At 36.7% G+C, this 12,999-nt stretch overlaps 1 protein-coding gene across 1 annotated transcript; it reads left to right on the top strand.

Annotated features, from left to right (window-relative positions):
- The first annotated feature begins 5,897 nt into the window (after positions 1-5,897).
- Positions 5,898-9,021, top strand: LOC141333949 (uncharacterized). The gene is made up of 2 exons (XM_073839102.1): positions 5,898-5,991; positions 7,543-9,021. Exons 1-2 carry the CDS (start codon positions 5,907-5,909, stop codon positions 8,553-8,555), a joined length of 1,098 nt encoding a protein of 365 aa, XP_073695203.1. The 5' UTR covers positions 5,898-5,906; the 3' UTR covers positions 8,556-9,021.
- The last annotated feature ends 3,978 nt before the right edge of the window (positions 9,022-12,999 follow it).

Consider the following 12,999-nt stretch of genomic DNA (forward strand, 5'->3'; position numbering starts at 1 on the left):
ACACGCAGCGTTATTCTATGTGGTGACGTACTTTTAACTGAAACAAAAACATATTGCCCAGCCCCGCCCACTAATTTTGAATAGCCAATAGCGTTCCATTAATATCTGCTCGGGCTAGAGCCGTTGAGCTCGGTAAAGCCGCATTTGTAAGCTTATGACAGCCCCAGACTAATAAATTACCGCACAGATTCAATATGAAACTTGCTAAAACGAAATAGAGATTATTATCATGCTGAGGCTATGTAGTTTAATACATGCCGACCCACATATGAGCGCTTATGATCTCCTCCGCGTCTTTGTGTAGGGGGCGGGACACTAGGGACTCTAGCGAGTATTTGATTGGACAGAACGTTTGATTAGAAACTGAAGTGCACGGTGATATCATCCAAATCCTTGATCCATATAGGCGGAAGTGACGAGACTGTAAGTTTTGAATGCCCATATCTTGTAAATGCGAATTTTGTCTTTGTTTTGCAGCACACTAGCTTATAGATAACCTTAAGGCTAATATATTCATACTAAAAGCCAAAAAACTTTAATTTTGATTTCAGGGGGACTTTAAATGTGGTGTTTTAAAAGTAAGTTTTATTGCCGTATTATGAAATATGTCTCTTTTAAGAAACTCTTTATATATCTGGTGTGCTTATGACTCTATGTTCGAAAGATATGATTTGTGCAAAACTACAAACACATGATAACAGAACATCAGCTCAAATAAACTCATCTACAGCGAGTATTTCCTTGTATACCGCAGGGGCATAGATTTAGGGTGGACGGAGGGGATGTGTCCCCACCAATATCCTCCGACCATTGAAATGTCCCCACCAATAATTTAATCCACTTGAAAAAAAAAATCGCGCTGTCAACATTAACCTATAGACACGCAGAAAGAGATAAATCACGTTCTCTCCTTGAGTCCTCCCGCCCCCAAAACACATATGAATATTTTGATTGGCTGTGCCTTTTCCTGCTATCATGTGAGAGGCTATGGCTGAGTTCAGATACAAGCAGCGCCAAATGCTGTGGATTTTTTCCCGTGCAAGATGGTGGGTTCGGTGACATACATGTGAGGATGGCGGCAGCAAAAAAAAGAAGCTGGACATAAGGAGCTTTTTTTCAAAGAAAAGTGTAAGTCACTTCAAGTTCGCTAGTGAATCCATCAAAGTCCATCAAAGTAACGACAACAGTGTTAACGTTAATGCTAGTGTTTATATTTTTTTTTTACCGCTTTGACGCACATTCATTATAGCAGGGCAGGCTATCAGTGATGCGCGGGTCAATGAATAAACAACCCGGACCCGACCGACGTTTTCAACTAACCCGCCCACAACTCGGACCGCAAAATAAAAAAAAGAAAATATTGTACCCGACCCACATGTTTAATATTTGCGACTGACACCAGCGATTATATGCAGCTATGCGGTGGAGATATGTGTTCACTGTCAAACATCATTCGCCATTAATTAGGTAATTTTGTCAAAAGAAATTTTCTTGATTACAAGAAAAATACAGATTGTTCTTGTTGTGATTTATTTTGTATTTCCTTTATACAGATGTAAATAGTTTCGTTTTCGAAGTAGCCTACTCTAAATTATGTGTCAGGGATTCTCGATATTATATGATCAAGAATTATTTTATTTCGATCTACAGTGTCATAAAAGTTAAGAAAAAGATTAGCCTAAATATATACTACAAGCTAATTCCTTTTTTCTTAACTTTTAACAACTTCTAAAAACTATTAAGAATATTAAATCAACTTAATAGGCTAGGTTAACAAATTTTCTCACATAAGGAATGCACTTCAAAACGAAATTTTCATAGGCTATATAAATTCAGGAATCACGAATATGACAAAATAATATTATTGTACCTATATATATATTAATTGTATAGCTATAAAAGTAGCCTACCGTTTTTACTTGGAATTCGTTTTTAATCCCTGGTTTTAAACAAGCATATACATGAGATAATTTAGATATTATTGCTTGAATTAAGGCAATTAAACAGACCTAGGCGTTTGAAAAGACATAGTGAAATGTGTCTAATAATTCCAAAAAGAAAGAGAAGCATTGGACATAATCAAAATATTCGAGACATTTATTAGGAATACCATTTTCTTAACAATTAAGATGCTGCATGTGTTTATCTAGTCTAATCGAAGTGTGCGTCTCTCCCCTGACTTTCCCAACAAAAACCCCACCCCCTCTCAGAAAATACATAAAACTGACATTACTGAGCTATATGCGTTTAAAAGTAGCCTATTAAAAGGATACAATGGCATTGCTCAGTTCATTGTGTTTGTCCCGCGTCAGCATTTATTCAACAGTTAATAACACTCACACATTCAAAAGGTAAATATTATTCAACCAATAAAGTGTAGCTCTATGTATTTCATAGAAAATTGTGTCTAGTACTATATAGACTACAAAGGTTTAATCGACATTTTTATTTCAAACGACCCGACCGACCGCGACCCGAATATCATTAAAAATATTTTTGGATGACTCGTGACCGCGGGTAACCGCTCATTTTGGATCAACCCGCGCATCACTGCAGGCTATAGTCTGTGAATACAGACTTAAAACTAACAGCAGATTAAACAGCTAAATATAAAAGTATAAATATGATCCCTGTCAGTTCTCCTAATCTAATGACGACTATTTGTCAGAAATCAGTCTTGTGAAAGAAATTGATATGCTACATACTAATATTGGAATGGATGGAGTCATAGGTCCCCACCAATGTCCAGAGCAAATCTACGCCCTTGATATACAGGCATGTGAATGTTGCAATATGATCTTATTTAAATGTCTGCATTTTCCCAGGAGAAAGTGCTGCCACACATAGAGTGTAAGTCTGCGGGAAACACTGACATATATATATATCTCACTCCCAAGGAAAGAAAAAGGCACCCACCTCCATACCATGATCCAATTTAACAATGGTCAGGAAGATACAGAAGACACATTTTTAACAGAAATAATCACAATTTGAGAGTAGTTCACTTAGCTTAATGAAGGATCTAGAGATCCTTAGATGATAAATATGTCTGTTTTGCTTCAAGAGAGCAATCATATATTTGTGTTGTTATACTTTATTTTATTCTTCATTCATTTATAATCATTTATCATTTTATTATTCCATTTAGTCATATAATCATTTATCATTTAATCGTTTTATTATTCCATTTAATCATATAATCATTCATATTAATTTTAACCATTTATATACTCATTTCATTGATTGATGTATTGGATGTATTGATTGGTTTTCTATTGTTTTAAGAGTGAATGTTAATGGAAATTCAAGGTTTATGGGATGTTGTTGTGGATCAGTTTGGTGTAACACTGCTTGTTGGATTTGTGTTGAAACATAAGCAGCTAATATTATTCAATAAACTCTACTTTATCATTATCACTTTTCGTCTCCTGCTTCTGTTCTTCTCTGCCTTTACTCAGTCAACTTCTTTAACTCTATGATTATTCAGGAAGGGTAAGGACAGTCAAATCTAGCCTAAACCATGAAGTACTCACCTGCCTGCAGGCCACAGTCCTCTCTTGTTCTTGTTTGAGTCTCAGTTTGCAGTTATAAGTCTAATGCAATCAGAACAATAAAATCACTTATTTTATTGGTTAGAATATAAAGCAGTTAATGAACAGTATTGCATTAAAGGGGACTTTGGAAAAATAATTCACTTTTACATGCTGTTTGAATATAAAACCTACTGGCTAGGGACCTTACAATGATAAAAATCCATTCCCTCCTTTTTTAAATCCCAAAAATTTGCATTCTGTCCCATATTAGCACACTTCAGGCATCAGTCTGCCATTTTCTCCACACTTGAGCAGATGTAGACACAACAATGTCTTGTAAGCAATGCAGGAGTTTTGTAGTTAGATGTAAAAGTAAAAAAATAAGGTCGGTTGTGACGCTGTACAAACGCTTCCAGTGTGAATACTCTTGCGAGTCTGCAGCTGCAGTGATGATGAAGTTACGCTGATGTGAAGCTGACACGAAGCTCAAGCTTGAGATGTAAAACAGGCATAAGATTCTCAGAGCCACTAAAGATGCATTAGTTTTGTTTTTGATGGTAACGTGTCACCAAATACCGTAGGTTAGGGAAACGTTCCGTGAACCTACTGGGAACGGTCCCAGAATGTTGCAGGGAAGATTCCTGCAACATTCTGGGAACGTTAGAGGCACGTCCCTAACCTAAAGGAAACGTTCTATTTACATTAAGAAAACTTTACTGGCTAACCAACAAAGAACGTTCTTGGGAGCATTCTGAGAACCAAAAACTAAAAGAGTGTTGTGTATTTCACTTGAAGGCAGCCCCCAGTACCTTCAGGATGGTTGGTGGGCCGCTGCTCAGTCTGTTCTGTCTCGGCATTTATATGTGCAAATAGCATCATAAGTTACTTCCTTTCATCCATCCATCAGTCCTACACACTATATAGCCTATAAATAAGGATGTTTTCTCTTTCATTTAGGGAGCTGTAACAGGACTTGCCTCAGGTCTGGTCATGTCCTTCTGGGTTGGCAAATAAAGCTGAACGATTATCCTATAGGGGACTTCAATAAAAATTGGCTGGACAACTCCCAAAATTGAAATTCTTTACTTTAATTAATTTTTTTTTCTTCAAGAGCTGCACATCCATGCTTCATTTCATATCTGCACCTTTTGCCAATGAAAGGACGTGTAATGCAAATTTGCAATGGGTATGTTGACATCTGTTATTTCAGATGATAACAAATGATTATTTGACTGTCAGATTGTAAAAGTGTGTAAAAGAGCCTTGCTAGTGGAGTATCAGTGACTGGATTTCAGTTGTGAATGTGATTGATGTGATCACACTTCATTACAGAGAAATCTTGAGTGAAGCTGCAGGTTTATCAACTTAAAATGCTGAGGTGTAGTTGAAGACAGCTGAAGATTGCTAAAGAAAGAGGTCTGGTTTTAGTTGTTAAAAAATAACTTTTCCCCCCCTGTTTGTCTCATTTATCTGCTATATTGACGTCACCCTGAAATTTTGCTTCATGAAGTCAATGTTTCATATGTAATTTAACACAGAAGAATTGAAATGATCTAAATATAATATGTTTGAAAGTACAGTAACTTTTTTTTTAGCTGGAATCTACTGACTACAGCTATTTTGAATTGAAATTAAGTGCAAATTTACCAAGAAATTAACTGTATCCGTATCTATTTAATTTGTATGTAAATGTATGCACGTTTGCTATTTTAGAGAGCGGCGTGTAAACGGGACTTTTGTTTTGGTTTGATATATGATATGAAATGACATCATAGGGAGGGCTTCGCTGCGATCCTGCATCTGTTCTGATTCGGATGAAGAAAGGTTTGTGTTTGTCTCACAATAACTATAAAATGAATAAGTTGTTATTTAATGCAACATTAACGCTTTACCTAACATTAATAAACAATATTTTGTGCTTGTGAGGCGCATCCACTTATGAAGGACAGAAAAGGTGCGTCTCATTTCTCTCCATTTGTCGTGAATCCGAATCATAAAGACGAATTCTGTCACTGGCGAGTAGTGATGGAGAAACGGAGCTTTTCGAAACCTCGAGTCAAATGAATCAAATGCTTCGCAAAATGATTCAGTGATTCGAATCGCCGAACGCTGAGGGCACCTGCTGCTCGCAACGAGAACACAAACATGAATATTTTACAAATAAATAGCAAATGTTTTCATTAAAGAATATTTAAATACATAAAATGAAGGGTCTATTATATTTAACTAATTTTTAGCACTAGTTTGAGTGTTTTTAATGGCCATTTAAATGCTCTGACTACTGAACTGGAGCTGATCCTGAGATCCAGAGATTTAAATTTAATTAATTTTTCTATTTGTTAATTATTCATCTTAAACAGCACTATCATAAAGATGGCGTTTATTAAAGAGGAGAGTGAAGATGTGAAGATTGAAGAAGCTTTCAGAGTCAAACATGAAGAAACTGAGGAACAAACAGGTTGGTTTTCATTCTCAAAGCTGAACTTACATTTGATCCTTATTAAAATGTCTAGCTCTACAGAAATTGATTTGTTTGAAGAATGCTATATAAGTTTCATAAATTAAATTTATTTTATTTGTCACTGAGCGGGTCGCCTCGACAGACATGTTCAAATACGATACTATCGTTTTCAAAGTGTAAATAAAATTTAGTTTTGTTTTTATTAGTTTTATTACTAATTTTGTTAGTTTTAGCTTAATTTTTATTTTGTGAACACATTTGTATTCAGTTTTTATATAGTTTAGTCTCAGTTTTAGTTACAGATCACTTCCAGACTGCAGGCCCAATAAATATTTGATTTAACCTGGTGACAAAATTAAAGCACGATGAGATTGATTAGATGGTAAAAGTATACAAATATATGCCAAAATGAAGCAGTCATGCTTTTTTTACTCCATAAATATACAGTTGCACTAACATTATCATATTTAAAAGCACTAGACTGAAAAATAAATGTGTATAGTGATGTTTAATTTGAAAAAAAATCATTTGATTTTTTGGTTATATTAGGTGTAGATGCTTTATATCTTATTTGAGTATAATTTTAACAAAAGTGCATAAATCATAACAGGACTAATGAAATGTAATAATAGCCTAATTTGATTTGTGATATTTGATAATTACTATTTTATTTCAGTTTGTTTTTTAATAACTGTTGTTTCATTTCGTTTTAAGTTTGGATTTATTTTGACGTTTTATTTTCATTTTATCATTTTTCAATGATCAATCATATTCGTCTTAGTTTTAGTTTACGAAAATAACCTTGATAGCTACACCTGAGCTAAGACAATGCATAATTAGTCAGGATTCTACACTGTAAAAAGTTTTCACCAGTTTCAACTTAAAATCTTAAGGCAGCTGCTAAACTTAAATTTTTAAGTTAAATCAACTTAAGCCATTTAAATTTACAAGTTATATCAACTCATTTTATTGTAATAAGTTAAAATTACTTGTAGTTTTAAGCTGATTTTCCTTAAAAACTTAGCTGAACTTAGGTTTTTAAGTTGAATCTGGTGAAAACTTTTTACAGTGTAGGACAAGCACAAGGATGTGTTTAACAGCTGAGTTTAAAAACTCAGAATTTACCAACAATATTTGCTTGTTTTTTATGTTCTTGAGCATTTTTTTCAGTGCATTTGTGATCTTACTACATCAGGAGATAAGTCTTTAGATACTGTATGTCCAATAAAGTCTCAAAGGATGTAATAAAAGAGAAGCATCTTGTGTTTTGTGCTTACAAGTCTGAATGTTACATGTCGGAAACTGTTGATCTTGTCACTGTGCTAAAAAATTGGTTTTCACTATATATAGTTATGTCCATTCAGCTGACTGCTGGTGATTCACTTGATCAGCTGTAAAACATTGTTTCTGTCCAAATTCACTGTAAATATAATAATTCATTAGTAATGTTTCCTTTAAAACAAAGTGAATTGCAGTACGCGGAAATGGCAAATTTTCCTAGAATGCATTGGATTTTTGAACATGTGCTTTCTTTTTTTCCTACTGTAGACCTGATGCCACTGAAACAGGAGAGACAACAACTGAATGAAATGGAAGAGAAGGATCAGTATGAGGAACTTCATGATTTCATAACTGCAAGAAAATCCATAGAGACTACAAAGAGTTCCTCACAAAAAAGAGCCCAGAAGACCAAATCTAACACCTGTCGTCAGTGTGGAATGAGTTTCAGTAGAAAAAAAGTCCTTGAAGAACACATGAGAGTTCACACTGGAGAAAAGCCTTTAACCTGCACTCAGTGTGAAAGGAGTTTCAGTCACACAGTGAACCTTATGAACCATATGAGAGTTCACACTGGAGAGAAACCTTTCACCTGCCCACAGTGTGGGAAACATTTCACTCGAAAGTGGACCTTTATAAAACACATGAGAGTTCACACTGGAGAAAAGCCTTTCACCTGCACTCAATGTGGAAAGAGCTTCAGTCAAAGAGGGAACCTTATAAGCCACATGAGAATCCATACCGGAGAGAAGCCTTTCACATGTCAACAGTGTGAAAAACATTTCACTCAAAAGTGGACCTTTATTAAACACATGAGAACCCACACTGGAGAAAAGCCGTTCACATGTGATCAATGTGGACAGAGCTTCGCACTAAAAGAAACCCTAAATTTTCACATGAGAAATCACTTGGGTGAGAACGGCTATATTTGCCATCAGTGTGGAAAACGTTTCATCCATAAAATAAGCTTCAAGACGCACATGAGGGTTCACACTGGAGAGAAACCTTACTCATGCTCTCAGTGTGGAAAGAGTTTCAGACACAGACCATCCCTCGAATCCCACATAAGAGCTCACACCGGAGAGAAACCTTACACCTGCAAACTGTGTGAGAAGAGCTTTACACGAAAAGGATCTCTTAAGGCTCACACGGTCATTCACACTGGAGAGAGGCCGTTCACGTGTGATCAGTGTGGAAAGAGTTTCGGACGTAAAGCATCTCTTAATCAGCATCTGAAGATTCACTTTGAGAGAACGGTTTTAGATGTTGTCATTATGGAATGAGTTTCACAGACAGGAAGAACCATACTAGAGAGAAGTGTGCCATCACTAGCTACGTTCACCCCAATAATCCATTAGTATTCTGAAAAGCCATTATGTAAACATCTCAGGCAGTTTCACTGAGCTTCATACCAATTAAATTTGGATTTTCTCTTAAAAGACGACAATGAAAGATCAGGTAAAATTGTTTTCATACGGTCTTCATGAAAACTGTGAGAGAATGTAAAGAGACTGGAAAATGTAAAAAAGGTCATGGTGGAACATACTTGATTGACAGTCTGTACATTTTACATTGCTTTAAAACCCACCATTGAACAAAGAAGGCTGACGTTTGTTGGTTAACATATTTTTCAATCACGACAACTCCCAGAATAGTTTTAGCATGTTATCTAATATGGCAGTGTTTATGATTTACTTTTGTACTGTTGTGTCATCAGTGGCATATTATTAGGCATAATCTGTTTTGTAATGCTTATGTTCATAATAATTAAAAACTATCAAAATACTGACAACAACAAATAAACACATTATACATACAATGCATACATTTTATGTATTTATTTTTAGTAGCCCAAGAGTACATCCATTGTACACTTGAAAACAGAGAGGATTGTGGGTTAAAAGTAGTGAATGAATGTAGGGAATGAACTCATTCACTTGGACATGCCTGATACCTGATATAGTGCACCATTTAGGTTTCGGACACAGCTGTAAACATACAACACACACTACAGTAAGTAGTCAAAACACATCTAACGGAACACACATTGTTTTTTTTTACATTAAAATACTTATTTTTTAGATAACAAAATGTCAATAGTTATGTCTTTATCTAAAAGTGATTACACCCTAAGTTGACTTGTCCAGAGTGTCAATATATTGTGTTAGCACCATTGTTTTCACTGCCTTAAAGCCCCACTAAATAACTTTTTTTTACCTTAAAATAATGTTTCCAAACTCATGTCAGTGGTTCATCAACTCATAACAGGGTGAAACGGCACTTTCGTATTCGCTTTGCGACCCTCTATCAACCATAACAGCACTATGTAAGTTTGGGTCGTCGGGTCGCGGTTTTGTAGTTCAAATGATACTACAAATGCGACTTGCTTCACGGCAGGCTTCACTAAAGGTTTTCATACTTTTATAAAGTCATACAACATACTCTAGCTTGTCACTGGACATCGTTATTTCCAAAGCCGGTCTTGGATAGCCTTTCAAACAAATAACGTGCATGTGACACGACGGTAGGCTAAATTATTTACGACAGCGGTAATGGACTATTCCGCTTCTAACCTGTAGAGGGAGCATTGAGGGAAAAGTTACTTGGTGTTGCTTTAATCATCCTGGGCATGGAATTGACCAGAGCTGCACCGGTTGTTGCTGGGATACTCTTCCACTCCTCTATAACAACATCACAGAGCTGCTGGACGTTAGACACACGGTGCTTCTCCACAGGTGCTTAATAGGGTTCAGGTCTGGAGACATACTTGGCCACTCCTTCAGCTTCACACTATGGTGTGTTTGGGGTCATTTTCATGTTGGAAAACTGCCATTCGGCCTAGTTTCTGGAGGGAAGGCATCATGTTCTGCTTCAGAATGTACAGCACATAATGGAATCCATGTTTTCCTCAATGAACTGCAAATCCCCAGAAGCAGCAGCACTCATGCAGCCCCAGACCATGATGCTACCACCACCATAATGACTGTAGGCAAGACACTTTTCTTGGTGCTCCTCACCAGGACATCGCCACAAGTTTGTCTTATAGTCTCATCAGACCACAGGAATTCATGCTCTTGGACGGGTTGTCTTCAGCAAACTGTTTGCAGGCTTTCTTATGAGCCAGCTTCAGATGAGGCTTCCTTCTGGGACAACGCCTATGCAAACCGACTTCTTGCAGTGTGTGACGTATATTCGCTTACAATTTTAATTCTCAAATCCTCAGAGAGTTCTTTGCCATGAGATGACATATTGAACATCCAGTGGTCAGTTTCAGAGAGAATTGTACTTAAAACACCCAATTGTAACTGCTCTAATACAAGATATGCAAGTTTGTATGGTCCTGTCAAGCAGACAAAAGCATAAACATGATAAATAAGACATTTGGCTTTGCATGGTTAAAAATCATACTGCTGTTATCACTTAGAGGCGGCATACTGCAGATATGGTTATGCTTAATCTTATCCAAATTTTAGGCTAGCCATTATTGGTCAGTCGTAGCATATCTTACATAAAGGATCCATGAATGAACCTGACCACAAACACAATTAACTTCAGTGAATGAAAGGAAATATCAGCTATATGCATTCACACAAATAACTTTTTAAAACATGGCAACATCTGGCTCAAATGAGGCAGCAAGGGCAGGTGGGCACTAGACTATTTCCAGGATGTTGTTGTGGATTTCTCCATCCTCAGTTGTCACATCAGTCTGTGGACATTTCAGAACCAACAAAGATGCACAAACACAATACAAAAACACTAATTTTGATAGCTCAATTTTTGATTACTGTATTAGAAGTAATAAAATGATCTTTGTATTTTTGTTTCAGGTTTTCCTTATTCCCACAAATGTTTTCGTCACCTTGTCTAGCAAGTCCTGCTCCACCAGGAACCAGCATTCCTTCATCAGTCACTCTGCACTGGATAAGCACACGTGTGTCTCATCTGTCCCTGTAACATCCAGACAAGATTCAAGTTACCTCTGTGATTTCAACTGCTCAAAACTACATTTGCATGTTGAGGTGGTTGCTGATGTGTTAACTCGCTTTCTATCCAACACACGTTCCTCAACTTATTAACAGTACTAATGGACAAATAAAATGGATAACTTAATTTGTGTTTAGTTACTTCATGTAGATTTGATCATTTGCATTATGTACATTCATCTAATGTAAACAGTGTTGACAACAGTGAATTCTGCATAATAGCACACAAAACGTAAGAGCTCCCCTGTTAAGCTACACATAATACAACTTAATTTTTACTGCAAAATCACAATTAATATATACTGTTCAGCGTCTTTTAGCAATTTTAACATAGGTTTCTGGTTTGTTTGGTTTATACAGTATGTGTGTTTCTAGTTTGTAGCAGCATGATGTTTGAAGTGATTATTCCTGTGATCAAAGTTGAATATTCAGCATCATTACTCCAGTCTTCACTGTCACTCTTGATCATTTAATGCATGCTTACTGACCAAATTTTTAATAGTAGTCTATCTTCATGCAAATCTGCAATTTTAAACTTAAATTTAAAAGAGATACAGACAGTAGTCGGAGTTCAAGTATATTTATTTGTGTATGAAAATCAGATGTTCTCCTTTTCATTCACAGTACAATATCCTCAGTTTTTAACTGATTGGCCACAGTGACCATGGTGGATCTGATCGAGCCCTATTACTCAATAATTGGGGCCAGAACCACTCTGCTGTCAAAGACGCTGAGTGAGACATTATCTTCTGTGCTTACAGGTCCTTTTCCAAAAATTAGCATATTGTGATAAAGTTCATTATTTTCTGTAATGTACTGATAAACATTAGACTTTCATATATTTTAGATTCATTAACACGCAACTGAAGTAATTCAAGCCTTTTATTGTTTTAATATTGATGATTTTGGCATACAGCTCATGAAAACCCAAAATTCCTATCTCAAAAAATTAGCATATTTCATCCAACCAATAAAAGAAAAGTGTTTTTAATACAAAAAAAGTCAACCTTCAAATAATTATGTTCAGTTATGCACTCAATACTTGGTCGGGAATCCTTTTGCAGAAATGACTGCTTCGATGCGGCGTGGCATGGAGGCAATCAGCCTGTGGTACTGCTGAGGTGTTATGGAGGCACAGGATGCTTCGATAGCGGTCTTAAGCTCATCCAGAGTGTTGGGTCTTGCGTCTCTCAACTTTCTCTTCACAATATCCCACAGATTCTCTATGGGGTTCAGGTCAGGAGAGTTGGCAGGCCAATTGAGCACAGTAATACCATGGTCAGTAAACCATTTACCAGTGATTTTGGCACTGTGAGCAGGTGCCAGGTCATGCTGAAAAATGAAATCTTCATCTCCATAAAGCTTTTCAGCAGATGGAAGCATGAAGTGCTCCAAAATCTCCTGATAGCTAGCTGCATTGACCCTGCCCTTAATAAAACACAGTGGACCAACACCAGCAGCTGACATGGCACCCCAGACCATCACTGACTGTGGGTACTTGACACTGGACTTCAGGCATTTTGGGATTTCCCTCTCCCCAGTTTTCCTCCAGACTCTGGCACCTTGATTTCCGAATGAAATGCAAAATTTGCTTTCATCCGAAAAAAGTACTTTGGACCACTGAGCAACAGTCCAGTGCTGCTTCTCTGTAGCCCAGATCAGGCGCTTCTACCCCTGTGTCTGGTTCAAAAGTGGCTTGACCTGGGGAATGCAGCACCTGTAGCCCATTTCCTGCACACGC

This window comes from Garra rufa, chromosome 4 (assembly GCF_049309525.1).
Source record: "Garra rufa chromosome 4, GarRuf1.0, whole genome shotgun sequence".
Lineage (NCBI taxonomy): Eukaryota > Metazoa > Chordata > Actinopteri > Cypriniformes > Cyprinidae > Garra > Garra rufa.